General features: G+C 35.4%; 1 protein-coding gene across 1 annotated transcript in view; it reads left to right on the forward strand.

Moving 5' to 3' along the window:
- Positions 1-16204, forward strand: part of LOC148953928 (calcium-dependent secretion activator-like) — a 97486-nt gene that overhangs the window by 5746 nt on the left and 75536 nt on the right. The window contains exon 2 of the mRNA XM_089086024.1: positions 6792-6930. Within this exon, the coding sequence (XP_088942150.1) occupies positions 6792-6930 (139 nt within the window). The remainder of the gene's footprint in view (positions 1-6791; positions 6931-16204) is intronic.

The following is a 16204-nucleotide window of genomic DNA, read 5'->3' on the forward strand; positions in this document are numbered from 1 at the left end:
TGTGATGTTATTCTCACTTGATCTTGCTGTTTTCAGGGTTTAAATGGGGGGAAAGGTCACTTAGCCACTTAAACAGAAGACCGGATTTACCTTCAGGAATAACTTTAGCGTGAATTTGAACCTGTAAAACATAAAGTAAAGTTAAGTGTGTTTTTTATATATCACTTCCAGAGTCCCAGAGTGAGCACTACCCCGCCCCACTACTATTCAGTGGTAATCAATTATTTGTTAAATCAATAACTTTTTTTCTATTCAACAATATTTTCATATCTATGAACGATCTGCACTTCATACCTTTTTGAGGATCCATATCCCGCACTTTCTGCGAAGGGGGGGGGGGGGGTATTCGGATGTTGGACTAACGGAACCTTCGCCTTGACAAATACAGGATATTTTGTTTGTACATTGAACGCACACAATCAGAAACGGTTGGCTTTGAATGACGGCGAATTTAAAAAAAAAAAAAAAAAAAAAAAAAAAAAAAAATCAAACGAGAGTGAGGTTGGGGACACTTTCCCTTATATGCAAGGTAATTTTTTTTCACTGTGGTTTTTACCGTCACTCTTTACTTTTTTTTGCGGTAAAACCTGCCTTTTTAATTGATTTTCTGTTTCATGTTATTTTGTTGTTGTTGTTTTTTTCTTCGGAAAAATACGGTTTCCTTTTATTCCCGCTCACTGGAATGGTAGTTAGGCCAATTTCATCACATAGAATTTCGGCACATAGAATTTGAATAATTGTTTAAAAAGAGAAAGGATTGAAATATTGGAGTTGCTCGCTAGAATTGGAGTTGTTCGCTAGTATACGTCGATGGCAGTTCATAATTTTTTGGATTTTTTGCAAATCGCAGATATTGGCGATCTTATTATTTCGATTTAATTATTTCGATTTAAAAAAAAAATAATAAAATATACATTTATGTGTGCAACTCTTTCACATGTCTGCGTTCCTTTAGTGAAAACTGTTCAAACCAACTTATTAAGAGCAGTCGAAACTTTGGGTAAAAATAAGCTTTTTGAACAAACGCCCCTCCCCCCATTGGAAAATTTGTTGTGTTATTTCGCGCTACTGTATTTCAGTTAGTGACAAAGGGAATAGCGTTTTGACCTAAATTTATTAAAGCAGTAATAAAAAACCCTACAGTTTTCACCTCAATTACAACTGGTTCTAAACTTTCCTGCATGAAAAAAGGTGAAGCAGGGGAAAAAATGTTGACTACGACTCCACCAATTATTGAAGGTTGCCGCTCCACTCTGAGTAGCTCTAGGTTTCTTTTTTCTGCGGTCAAACTAGCGCCCAATCATAATCTTTTTGTCTAGATTAAACTACCAGAATAAGAAAATTTATGGTAAAAAAAAAGTTTGGGAATATTTGCTTAATACATTAAGATTTATTACTATTGAGCCATGAAGTCGATAATATCGTTGTTCACCTATTAACTATTAACCCGTTTGAATTGTCCTTGAGTGTATTTCGAGCTTACAGCTCAATCGCTATTGTACTCGAGTCGCTATGTGATAATTCGTTTATCATATTACCCAGTGTAATTTAACCTAAGCTTGTTACTCAGTGGATTTGGAGCTTTAAGTTCAGGTGCTATGGTAATTGAGTCAATCTCATAGTATAGTATGACGGCATTAGACCCATAAGGTCCAAACTGGTGGTGTTGATTTCTGAGTCGTGGTATTTCAGCCAGGAAGTGCAATGGGGGGGGGGGCTGTGACCAGCCATCCTGTGCTTTCGCACACCCTCCAGTTTGTGCACACGGAGTCACACTTTTGTGCACACTTTTGCACACACTGACTCACTATATGGTAATTCATCTACCATATTGTTCAGTGTATTTCAGCTTGAGCTTGTTACTCAGTGTATTTCAAATTTGAAGCTCAGTCGCTATATGGTAGTTTACTGAGTTCTACCATTGACAAATAAATAGAAACATGGCAGCTTAAACTTTCATTGGACCCAAGAAACAATGGCAGTAATCTAAAGCCGTTTTATTTAGTTGCTTTTGTCAGTTACTTTGTACAAAATAAGGTAAACACATATCATCTGGTTAAATTTATAAAACCTGTTAGAATAGAATCGAATTTAACTAAAACTTATAATAAATTGTGCTGGGAATTACCCAGAGAAATGCTAAAAAGAGAACAAAGCCCGCATATTGGGCCAATAATTTAAAGATATCAATATATACTTTTAAGAAAAAAAAAGGAATAGAGAGCTGCTCTGGGTCAGACAAACACAGGCTAGACAAGCTCAGAAAATTTTTAACGACAAAAAAGAAGTGCCTATTCAATTGGTCTCTTTGAATCTTGACTATCATAGCACTCAAAATGCTTCAATGCGTGAAGATCTCATTTTCAAGCTATTGAATGTTTTTTTTTTCTTGTATTTCTTTATTGAAATGTAGTGACCAATTTATTGGTAACTGATAGCAAATACACAGTAATCCATGCTCTTCATTCAGAGTGCTTAGGTAGGTATCAGAGGCAAAGATCAAGCGTTGCCTATAGTAAAGTGGGCGTGCACCTTCCATGTGTTATTTTATATTTATGTTTCTTCCCCGGCCACTTTGTATGGCAGGGATGGTTGTAAAAACATGGATAGGGACTCATTCCATTGGAATTCGAACTTTGTAGTGCCTTTTTGGGACTGAAAATTACTGAAGTACAGCTATCCCCCTTCTTATGCCCAATATCGCTATCCACCACCCGTAACCTCGTACGATATTGAACCATGGTTTTGAGATAGTCATTTATTCAAAATAGACTAAAGGTCCAATAGATGTGCCTCGAGGGATATATTTTCCGCAGGATTGTCGGACAAAGGCCGTAAATTATGTAAATTGTCAATTATTTATATTTAGGTTCTAGATTGGAAAAAGGGGGCACGTTTAATCTTGGGTGTCTGATGCCCTCAAACTAACTTTTCAATTATTTTTGGCTCCTCTTGGCCTAGAGACTCCTGCAAGTTTAAAATTGACCAGGAACAAAACGGTTTATGGCCCTTTTCTCCACCTTTTAGCATCCTCCTTCATGTGGCCCTCTTAGCACAGGCAATGAATTTTCATAGTGTTCCACTAATTTTGATCACTTTCTGGCCCCTTATTTGAAGGCCTGTTCCCCCTGCCGAAAAAAGATTTGTGGGTCTTTGTTTAGGGTTCATCTTCGGGGGAACCAAATTCTCTTTCCAATTTTATATTCAGTATTAAATTCTCTATGAATTTTCTATATATAGAAAGCCGACTCATAATGATCGATATCTACATTTCTCTTCCCATCACCCTTCTTCTGTGAAAAGAGGGGTAATAATCTCTTTAATCGATAGAGTTTTTAAAATTGTTTCTCGTAATCATATAAATTTTGAATTAAACTATGTCAAGGATATTCTTTTCTGCAATGGTTACCCAATCAAACTTATTGAAAATATCATAGACAGACGATTAAAAAAGATAAAACAACAAAATAGGGAGCTCATCCCCCTTGATTTAGTTACCTCGGCAATTGAGAAAAAAAACTTTCATCACTTTACCATACATCCCAAAACTTGGCGATAAACTTGGAAAAATTTTAAAAAAAACATAATCTCTCTATTTCTTTTAAAACCGAACAAAAAGTTGAACACTTTTTCAACTCAGGAAAGGATAAAACTGACCCTGTACTGGGTAGTGGTGTCTACAGAATCCCGTGTTCTTGTGGGAAATTTTATATTGGTAGGACCCATCAAAAACTAGGTGAACATTTTTATGAGCACAAAATTTCAATAGATAAGTCCCTGAGATTAAAAAAAAACAATGACAACTTTGATTCGGCATTGGCTTCGCATATTTTCGTAAATCCGACCCATCTGATTCTTTTTGACGAGGCAACCTAAATATCAACTGTAAATGGCCTATCACAAAATTTTAAAGAGGTAATTGAGATTAAAAAAAAAAATACACGAACCAAAATTTAGCAATAAATAGAGATACTGGAGATATCTCATCCAATTTACGAGAGTTTAATTTTGAAGGACTCAATATTTTCACCCGGTATAACTTAAAAGAACCTTTTTTGCATATCTAATGAAAACCAATATTGTAGACCGGCTAAAACTATCGCAAAGCAAAGAATTCTTGCTCAATCATCTTGGTAAATTCTTTTTCATTGATTCCTGTCTGTTTTCTATTTAGTGTCTGTTCTGTCTGTGTCAGGTAAACTTCGAAAGGTTAGATTTTCGTTTTTTTTTTCTTTCTTTTTCTTCTTTTTTGTTTAGCACTGAGGACGGCTTGGCGGAGGTCCTTGTCGAAATATTTGCTTATTTCTTCTTCTTTGTGGTTCACCACTGGCTGACAAAATCCTCGTTTTTTCACCCTTTGTGATTTTATTTTTCATTTTGTTAGTTTCTTTCCTCTCTGAGTTTCATTTCTTAAAGCCGCTATTCATTGGACCAAATAGACTTTAATGCAATTCTTTGGGGGGAGAGGGGTGTAAGCCCACCCTACCTCCGAAAATAGGATCCAGAAAAGGGCAAAAAACTTTTAAAGACTGGTTTAAACTTTTAAGTGCCATTGCCTGGGCGAAGGGGACCGTACATTTTGTTGGGATGGGGAGGGGGCGATTTTCTTTAAACTTGTTCTCCTTGATAAGTCTAAAACTTACAGTCGTAAATCCAAGAGGCGCCTAGTGTATTTTTTTTTCGAACACAGATTGGCAAACTTTATGGTATTTACTGAATGTCTTGAAAGTCAAATTTCGACAGCGACAAGAGAACCATACTGAATAAAGAACATTTTCAATTTAAAAGTTTATCGGTTCGCGGTGTTTAAAATCAGCGCAATATTTGTCTTTGTTCATCCTATAGCCTACCATCCGTCATTTAAAAAAAAAATATAACAAGCCACAGGAACAGAATTTCCTCCAGTAAAAATGTTACTTACTGTTCAAAGAAAAGCTAAAAAAAATTAGTAATATCAAGAGGAAATAAAACGGACAACAATGCAGAAGTCCTTTCAATAAAAATATAGCTTGTTAAGAAAACCTTCAGAAATTCTTCAATTCACCTAAATATTTTTGCAATTCTGATCCAGATGGGACTTAGAATTTATTCACGTCAAAGTGGCCAGCTGAATCAAAAGACACCACATGGCGCCAGTTAAGCAAAATAATGTAACCGTAATGTATCGGAAATGGCTCGGTGAATCAAGTTTAAACTTTCATGGAATCGTAGGTCTAAACCAATTGGACCTTAAATTTTTAATTAAGGACAGCAGCAGAGGAGGAGGGGTGCTGAAATTGTGTCGTCTCCGATCCATCCAAACCTGTTTCCTCTGTAGGCTCCTATGAAGCATAGAATTTATTCACTGTTAAGTAATGAGGTAAATAAAAAAAACTGTAGGTGTTACCAAGGTATTAAAACAGCATATCTGCAATATCTCAGGAAATACCTGGGTAATCAATTTGAAACTTTCAGGGAGAATTAGAGCAGGAGGGGGAAGGTGAATCTTGATTTTTACTTGAGGGGAAGGAGCAGGGGGCCACAGATTTGTATTGTGTCTGCTTGAAATTGTTGGTGCTAAGAGTCCTTGTGGGACATGAATCTTTATCGAGCGAAGTATCGATGCAAATTGAAAGAAAATAGGTTCCGCCCAGGCTATTAAAATAAAGTGTATTGGCGCTATCTCAGGTACAGTTTTGGGGATTGAGCGTAAATGGGAAGTGGTGGTGAGCCAACTGATCTTCGAATCAAAATTCAATTACATTCCAACCTTTTAGCTCATTTGCAGAAAAACTGGAAGATCATCACAAGTAGTAGCTCATACATAGAACTAACAATAAGACTGTGTCAGTATAAAAAAAAAATGAACAGATATTTAATTTGAAAAAAAAAAAAGCTTCCAAGGAAATTTATATGACGACTTAAGCCTAAAACTAGCAGGAATTGCTGTGGATGAATTAATAAAACCCAAAAACGAACAGAAATTATTATGATTTGATTACTGAAACCACAAAACGGACATAAATTAAAATGAATGAGCACATCAGATGCTACTGAAACAGAAATGAAATACAAAAACAACAGATAATACTATGGACGATCTTAAAATGAACAGAAATGGACACAAATAAGAGTAGGGCTGTTGCTCCCCCCCTCTAAATCCTCCTTAAGACCATAGTGTCATTTGCGCTTGACTGGATACTTGGAGTTTGAGCAGTATGCTATTTATTTGTCATACCAACATCGAAACAGGAAAATAATATCGCACTGCCAAGTAGGTCTTTAAAGTAAAAGCTAACATAAATAAGAGCTGGGCCAATCTTCATTTCAACCCTTCTAGAAAGCATGATTGTCATTTGTGCTTTACCTGAAGCAATATGTATTTTGAACAGTCTGGTTTTTCTTGTCAAAAATCGCCATAAAAAGGACGATTAAATCAATAATAAAAATTACAGAACGAACAAATATTTCGTTGGATAAATTACTCTTGTGATTTTCAATCTAGGATATTCGGCCCTTTGAGAAGACAATATTACTAAGTTAACTTTTCACATTGTTTGAAATTTTTGCTTCAAGGCACTCGATTGCTTCCTGTTCACATAGTTACAAGCATACACTCTTATATAATTTAACTCTCTATATAATTCTTATGGTTGAAATGTATTTGAATTAGTTGAAAGTCCTAAAAGGTCGGATATGTTTTCCAACACTTCTTTAATAATAATTTTTATTTCATTATGTTTTCTGTATTGAGCTTGGACTTAGAATCAAAGTGTTGAGATTAAGGCAGCTGATTTTTTTTTCTATTGCAGATCTGCATCTCCAAGTGGAATATCTGGCTCAGACGCTTTGAGTCTTCCATCAGGAAATGCCTCGAGAACAAACTCCCTACCAAGGCCGACGTCTCCAAGTCCGTCCTTGACCAGTGAAAGGGTTGAACAGGATTTGCAGGTACTTTGTTTTTTGGTTGGAATAAGTTTTGGCGATTTTGTTTTTATATATGGTGAAACTTTATGGACTTATATTTTTACCTTCATCGTAAGTACTGATACTTCCCTTTTACTCCTAATTCCACTTTATATAAATACCAATGCACTGCTCGAAGGCCTGTGGAATACAAGTGAGTCATTTGTCGATACATATAACAGAATTTTCAGAGATTTAGAGTCCAGGAAAAGAGTATCTTGAAAACTTATGGGAATAGATTTAATCAAATGAGTTTATATTTTTTTTTCAGCAAAGGTGACAACTCTTAAAATTAGCTGCACTAGAAACAGAACCTTTATGGTAGATGCTATGCCCAAGCTCTGCACAAAGGGACACTAAAGACCAATCAGTGACCTAAGTCCCGTTTATAAGATTCCCTGATCTTCAAATGCTTTTTCCCGATCCTCAGTTGCTATTCTTGACGATTCTAATGCAAAATAAAATAGTTAAGGAACGACTAAAAAAAATAATTAAAAATGCCCTAAAATGACACTAACGACCGTATAGCTAAGAAAGTCCCCTTTAAAAGCTGTTCTGAATGAAAGAAAAATTATTAAGGGAAGCAACAGATGGTGGGGGGCTAAAATTGTGTCGTCTCCGATCCACCCAAATCTATTTCCTCTGTAAGCCCCAATGAAACATAGAATTTAATTTCTTAGAAAAGACAAAGAGCGTATCCCTTAGAATAGTTCTACTAAATATTCCTCAAAATGTGCATATAATAAAATCTTTCTATTTTGGGTTAGGCTATATAAAAACGACCTAAAATTTTGGAGGAGATAATGGGAGGTGATCAATTCAGAATAAATACACATGCAGGGATTAAGGAGTACTCTTCACCTGTCAGCATCAGTAAAATTACGGCTATGAAAACCTTGTCAAAATAATAATATTAATTTTAGAAACATCTATTTTACGCATTTTATGCTCTCTAGCAATCAGAAAAACTTGATAATTAAGAATAAAAGACAAATTAATGTGTTACTTTTTCAAAAAGTTTAGAATTCAAACTTCATAAAAGAGGCTGGAATTGAGCAGTACTGTCTGTTGGTTTCAGCTTCAGTTACATTACCGCCATAACAAACTTCTAATAGTACTAGTTTTAATTTTAATAAAATTAATCTTGTGCAATTTATACCCCCTTATGGCTATAGTAATGTGACAAGTAGGTTTAGAACATAAATTTATGCGTAACTTGTATAATAAATTCAAAATTCAAAATTCGTATCAAGTGTCTTTCTTCAGTCCTGTTATATTTTCGATGAAACAGCTTGTGAGACAAAACTCCGTTAAAGTAATCTATTATAACAACTTGTAGACTAACACATGTTCCTGATTCCTTTTTTTGGGGGGGGGGAGGGGAGGTGTGTATTAAAAGAAAATCGGTTTAGAAAAATGATCGCCTAAAAAACAGATGATTTTCAAGGGAAACTACATTAAAATTAAAGACAAGGAGAAATGAAGTGCTATAATAGTTCAAACTTAAAACTAACAGAAATCACTACCAAAGAAAATATAAGACCCAAGACCATTTAAAATTAAAATGAACAATCGAGTGAATCTTGAAACAAATAGAAATTACCATAGACAGGAGTAGGGCTACCGCCATCTAATTTTTTTGAAGACCAGATCATCATTTGTGCAGTTAGTAGCCCTACGCTTGTTTTTGTTAATCTGTGTTCGTCTTGAGTTTGGCTTGATTATATATTTTAATTCCTGTTCTTTTGGGTCTCATTTATTCACTGATAGTAAGTTCTGCTCGTTTTAGGTTTTGAATTAATTTATGACGTTATTTCTGCTCGGGTTTTGTTTAAAATATATAGTTACTTTTCTTTGAAAAACTTCGTCTTTAGAGATTTTTTCTTTTAAATTACTTTCAGATGGTTTTTAATTTACATAATTTTTTCTTAGCTAGTTAATAATAGGTACATTTTTAAAGAATTTTTCTTTAGTCTCTTTGCTTAAGAATCAAGATTTTGGCTTTCTATTTATATTTTAAACAAACTTAAAATACTCAGATTATACTATTTATGTTATAATGCTTGCAATTTGTTGTAAAAACCTTATTGCATTATATTTTGTTTTATCTGCTTTTTTGTTGAAATAAGTGCATTTGGAAGTGATTTATTAGAAAGAGTACTGCTGTTTTGGTTAAAAAGGAAACTAAAAGTAGACTGTCAAGAATTCGTACAACCACATTTATTTCCCAGTCCAGGTTTTCTTGACTCAGAAATTTTAACTAAGGTATCATCATGGCCCGCAGTTTAAAATGAAAAAGAAAAGTTAAAAAGAAAATTAAAAATAGAAAGTTCTATTGGCTCTGAAATTTTTTTTGAGTGTCTTCTGCCTAACCCGGAAATTTCACGCTGAAAGGAGAAAAATAATGCTTCATTGATTTTGAACTTTCAGGAATCAATACTAGCCAAATTTTTTTTTAAAAATTTTTTCTCCTTCTATAAAAACCTTATATGCCCCCAGGGCAAAACTTACAGCCCTTACCCTGAGGGCTGTGAGGGGGTTATCATCCTTCAAGACCTAATTTCCAGAACTTTCAGCTACGTTGAACAAACTAGATATCTCAAAATTTTGATTGCATGTGTTTGGGGAAATGGTGGGCAAGAGAGGGGTATTAGTTACCCTCCAATCACTTTCAACTATTAAAAAGGGCACTAACCCTTTCAATTTCCAATTCCTCCTTCTTTTGAGCCATATTTCAGAATATTCTGATTTTTATTAAGGTCTTTCTGTCTCTGTCTATATGTCGTATTAGATACAAATTTATCAGAGACGAAAAAAATTGATCCCCTTTTCGGGCATCACAATCCAATGCAGCCATATTTAGTTCTAAATTTACGGTCTGCCTACGGGTCCATCTGACCATGTGGACCCAAGATGTTGCAGATTTTTTAGTTGTTCCCGATATGTTGAAGATATGCCATTTGAAAGCCTTGATACTTGGCTTCTCCAGGTTTAATTCTGTCTTGGTTAAAATTAGAGGTTCACAGCTTTCTAATATCCACTGAAAATCTCAACTTAATCCACCAAGCTGTTCCTGAGATTATGCAGATATGCTTTTTTGATAACCTGGTTACGCAGCCATTTTCAGAAGTTTCAACTTGATGCCTAAAGCCGTTCTCAGGATGATTCTAGGTAATTACCCCCCAAAAATATCTCCCCGCGGAAAATACCCCCTCAGAAAACACCCCTTCGAAAAATACCTCCCTCCCGTGGAGAATCCCCCCGAGGAAAATACCCCCCCCCCCCGCAAAATACCTCGATTCGCTGCTGGTTTGCATTCAATCTCTTTCATCTTATTAAAAAAGGACTATAAATCTTAATGTCTGTTTAAATGAGTACCCTCCAAAGTTTCTACGACCTTGAGGTGGAGGTGGGGATCAGGAAGGGGCAGTCCCTTTCCTCTACGGAATAAATTCTACTCGTATTGGGGTCTAATGTTACTTTTTACTTTCATAATACATTGTAGAGCAGAAACATTCCCATAAATCAAGAGGGATTGAATATCAATTTCATATTTTGATGTGATATAAAATGCCCTCCCCCTCCCTGCAAAAAAAAACTAGTTCTAAAAGAGAGGAAAGGAGAGGGTGGAGGTAGAAATTGTTGTGTAATCCCCAGGTCTGTATCCAGGACTTTTTTTTCGGGGGTGGGGGTATTATTTTGGAGGGGGGGTAAAAAAAATCATTAAAAAAGGTGAAGTTGATATCTAATCCTCTTGACTTCTGAGAATATTTCTGGTCAGACGAGGGGGCAGTCCCCCCCCCTATATGAAATAAATTCTGCTCCTTTTGGGTTTTAATGTTACTCTTTGCTTTCATAATAACCGCCTAGACCAGAAATATTACCAGAAATCCAGAGAGATGAAATATCAATTTCAAATTTTGATGTGTTTTTCTACCCCCCCCCCCCCGACAGAATAACGTTAATTCTAAGGGAGAGATGAAGGTGAAGATAGACGTTTATGTATAAACCCCAGGGCCGTATCTAGAACTTTCTTTGGGGAGATAGAAAAAAACTAAAAAACGCATCAAAAATGTTAAATTGATATTTAATCTCTCTTGATTTCTGGGAACATTTCTGGTCCATGCTGTTATTATGAAAGTAAAGAATAACATTAAACCCCAAAATGAACAGAATTTTTTATAGGAGGGAGACCGCCCCTTCCTCATCCCCCACCTCCACCTCATGGTTGTAAAAACATCCATCAGAATCATTCCATCAGAAATTTAGAATTCTAAGTCGAAATTGATTTAAGACCAACCAGCCGCGGGGGTTATTTCATGGGGGTTGTTTCCCACGGCGGAAGGTCTTTTCCGGGGTATTTTCCAGGGGATGTTTCCGTGGGGGTAATTTTGCAGGTGGTTGACGCTTGCTTCCCCCATGATGTTGCAGATAAGTTTCTTTCATCACCTGGGAATACATAGTGTCTTTTGATTTTCCCTGCTTCTTAACCGTGAATAGATTTTGGGTCCTATAGAGGCTTCTGATGGAAAAACGTTTAGGTTGATCAAAGGAAGAAACAATTTTGCCCCCTTTACCTCCTGCTCTGAAGTTTTATGTTGATACTCCAAGCCATTACAGATAAATTTTAGATACAATAGCCTCGTGCCATATATTGTCTTCTATTTCGCTACTAAGATGTGATTGAATAGAATTCTCAAAGAGCCTTATAGTGCAAAAACGTCCAGATAGACCGAGAGCGTAACATTTTCATAACAATATATCTGTAATGGCGTAAAATTCTTTTCTTTCGCATTTTTAAGAGTTTCAACTCCATTCTCTGATCTGTTTCCGGGATATCATATGTATTGCATTTAGATAACCTGTATACACACAGCGTCTGATTTTTCTCCCCCCCTCTCCTCCCAAGTCCATCGGTAAATTTATGCATATTCATATAGTCTAGCTAGGAAGAAAGTGAGTGCGTCACTTTAAGCCTCTTCTATGCTTTTTCCAAATTCAATAATCACTTCTGGGGCAAATTCAAATTTGCCCCAATAAAAAAATGAAAAGTTCAAAAATCAGTTAAAAACTGATTAAATACAAAAATTAGCTTTTAAACATGGTTTTAAACAATTCTTTATGATGCTTTAGTGCCCTGCTAGCAGCAAAGAAGAAAAAAAAACAGAACAAAAAGAAAAGAAAAGAAAAACGCGTCAGTTGTTTGGCCAACTTGCATAATTTACTGGACTTGCTGAAGGCGCTGTGATGTCATGTCATCTTCAAAGGCGTACCTTGTTGAACCTTTCGATTATTTTGAACAAAATACTTATCATAAAGTTTTGTTTTGGTGTCTTGGTGGTTTGCCTGGGGGGGGGGGGGGGAGGGGCTAAAAAGAAAGGGCAGTTGGATGCTGATTGCCCTCGAATAACTTTTTACTCTTATGACTCCTCCTTCCCTACAAAGTGGCCGGAAAAAACAGCAAACAAGTAAACAAACAATACATGGAATCTACTTCGCACTTTATATAGGCAGCGCTAATGGCTGTTAGTAGCACTACTTCCTAGCGGTGTCTGTTATTTTTCGATTTTGTACGACAGCAGCATTTCTGAAGCACTTAAATAAGGAATTGCTGCTGAGCAAGACCGTGTACAGGTTTGAACTCCTCCGAAATGTTTGTTCGACTCGTAAAAAACGTAACAAAATGAAAATAAACAAATTTTTGGTGCGTTTTTTAAAGTTTTTTATACCGCTCCCCCCGAAAAAAAATCTTTTGTAACCCATCTCCGAAAAAAATCTAGATACAGCCCTGCTGCTGAGTCATCCACGAGATTGTCATGGAAAAATAGACCTTTTTACTCAGCTGAAATTATGCGAAATATGTCTTTAAAACGCCTTGTCTAAAATAAAAGAATGATTTCTCGATCAAAACGAACATGGATTCTTTTTTAAGAAAGATATTACTCGTCCATAGGTATATATATATATATATATATATATATATATATATATATATATATATATATATATATATATATATATATATATATATATCCAGTTATAAATGAATTTGCGTTTCTAGTTTTGTCATATGGAATTTTATAGATTTTTTCATTTTCTTTTGTTTTTTTTATTGTGTTACTTCACTTCTCCTGTTTACATACTGAGCTATAAAAAAATAAATTCCTATTATCATATCTACATGGTTTGGGATGCTTCAAATCAAATATGATACAAAAGAATAGCTTTTTATTATGAATTTATTTTATTTAAATATTTATACAAAAGTTTCACAATGACCTAGGAACAGAATATTACGATAAAATAAATAATAAATTAGGTTAAAGAACTCTAAATGAATCGTTTTTTTTTTTTTTTTTTTTTAATTGAATGAATTTTCACATGAGCCGACTTGTTGTTCTCTTTAATTGGCATTTTTTATTGCAGATTTAATTTGGTCAGTCATTGTAAGAAATTCTATTTATTTTTTAATGTTAGTTTTGGCAACAGGGCTTATTTTGAAATCTCTCGCGTCCCTTTTTATCTCCGAATCCTTATAAATAGTACTTTAGTTCTATTATTTCTCCGAGTCTTTTCACAAGACCACCAAAATACTGATATTGGGATTTGAGTTGTAAATCCCTCGTTTGATAGTGTTTGAAACATGAAATGTAACTTTTCTCCGTTTTTTCTTTTTTACTATGAAAAATGTGTTTAAAAATCTGAATTCAAATATTAAATATCTATTTTGCATTGTAGCTTCACTCTTTTTATATAATCCATTCCATTTTTCTGTTCTTTTTTTTGGGTGGGGGGGGGGATGGGAAGAAATATTCTCAGCATGTGGTCTGTATTTAAATTTTCGGCGTGTCTTTTGTATTGTAGTTAAACTGTATTTTAAACTTATTTGACCGTTTTTCATCTTTTTGTTTGTCTCTAAACGGAAAGGCAGTTTGTTCAATTTTTTCAAACTTGTGGTCTTTTTTTTAATTATTCGCTATGTCTTTTCTGGTGGTAGGTGTTTACAACCCCCCCCCCCCCCACCCCACAAAACCCCCCGGAAAATACCTCTTTGGACCCTTTCCCGTGGAAAATATCCCCCAGAAAATACCCCACGCGGAAAATAACCCCTCGCGGAAAATGCCCCCGCGGAACATATCCCTGGAAAATATCTCCCGGAAAAAACCACGACGAATACCCCCCCCCCCTGGAAAAAACATATCAGAAATATTCCCAGAAATCAATTTCACATTTTTGATACGTTTTTAAGAGTTTCGTTTGTACACCCCCCTCACCCGGAAAAAATATCCCCCCGCAACAACAAAAATACTGGTTATGGCCCTGGGGACTATACATGCATTTCTACCTACACCCTCCCTTCGTCCCTTCCTTAGAACCAATTCTGTATTTATCTGATGGATCAGTGAAAGCTGGGATGATTTGGCATTAAAATGCACCCTTTGGGGTCCCTCCCACCCACCCAAACTATAAAACAATCAGAGTACCCCACTGTAGAAGTTTAAATGTCTTTTTAAGCTTTGTAATTTGTCCATTTTTACAGATAGTATTTGTTATTGGGAAACATATGAACATTTTTAGCGGGGGAGTTTCTGCAGGAAGGAGGGGGTGGCTTGAGAGAATTTTCAGTGGTGAGAACATTTTTCAGAATCATTTTCCCGCGGGGAAGAATTTTCCAATAGAGAGGTTTTCGGGAGGGGTATTTTCCAGGGAGGTAAACGCCTATAATCGTCGTTTGTATTGTAGTTACACTGTTTTTACTGTAACTTGTCTTACCAGTTTTTTATCTTTTGGTTTGTCTCTAAACGGATTAAATAAAAAAAAAACAAGTTTTTTTAACTGAAAGTAAGGAGCGACATTAAAACTTAAAACGAACAGAAATTATTCCTTATATGAGCTGTCCCCTCCTCAACGCCTCGCTCTTTACGCTAAAGTGTTTTATTGTATAAAAAAAATAGAGTTGTGAGAAAGTCAAACTTTAGCGTAAAGAGCAAAGCGTTGAGGAGGGGACAGCCCCTTTTATATACGGAATAATTTTTGTTCGTTTTAAGTTTTAATGTTGCTCCTTACTTTCAGTTAAATAAACTTGTTCTTGTATTTAATTTTTGAACGTTTGTTAATTAATGCAGATTTTGATTTTGGTTCACCGTACATGAATAATAAAAAAAAAATTTTCATACTAATTTTACTTTTATTTGGTTAAATGGCTTTCTCGAAACTTGTTTCATTTTATTTACGAACGTTTTTATTGGTAATAAATATACGTAACTTACAAATTAACTTACGTAACGAACTTCTATATTCATATATTTTTAATACGTATATTAGGGGGTTTGCCCCTTGTCAATACCTTGCTCTTTAAGCAAAACTTCGAATTTTGTTCCAATTCTTTAAAAATGACCGCTTAATCACAAAGGCCGTTAATTAGAATAAATAGCTCTTATGAAAGTACTAAAAAATCTCTGGCTTAAAGAGTGAGGTATTGACTAGGGGATGAATCCAATCATATATGTAATATTTTCTGTTCGTTTAAAGTTTTGATGTTGCTGCTGTTGCAGTTGAAAAACTTGTTTTTTTTATATTTAATTTCTGATCTTTTTTAAATAATGCTGGGAAGTCCGGCGTCCCCTTCATAGCAATGTCCCTTTCCCCATGGAAATTCCTTCATGGAAAGATCCTCCCACATAACCCCCGACCCTCCCCCCACTACCAGGCAAAATCTCCCCTGAAAACGTCTGTACTGTGTACTTTCCAATAACCAATACTATATGTTAACATTGGGTAAAGTTCATAACTTCCAGCCCTCCTCCCGGGAACTTCGGGGGATTAAGTCATCCTAAAAGACATACTTATAATATTTTCAAACATGTTGAACAAAATGGCTATCTCAAAATTTTGATCAGGTGACTTTGGGAAAAAAATGAGCGTGGGAGGGGGCTTAGTTGCCCTCCATTTTTTGGGTCACTTGAAAAGGGTACTATTTCAATGAGCCGTCCCACGATTTTCTAGGACCACTGGGTCGATACGATCACCCCTGGGTAAAAAACAAAAAAAAACAAAACAAATAAACACGCACCCGTGATCGTGATCTGGCAAAAAATGCAAAATTCCACATTTTCGTAGATAGGAGCTTGAAACCTCCACAGTAGGGTTCTCTGATACGCTGAATATGATGGTGTGATTTTCATTAAGGTTCTATAATTTTTAGGGGGTCTTTCCCCCTTTTTTCGAAAATCAGCCAAATTTTCTGAGGCACGTAACT

This window comes from Artemia sp. Qi Xiang Cuo, chromosome 3 (genome assembly GCF_049724085.1).
Source record: "Artemia sp. Qi Xiang Cuo chromosome 3, ASM4972408v1, whole genome shotgun sequence".
Taxonomy (NCBI): Eukaryota; Metazoa; Arthropoda; class Branchiopoda; order Anostraca; family Artemiidae; genus Artemia; species Artemia sp. Qi Xiang Cuo.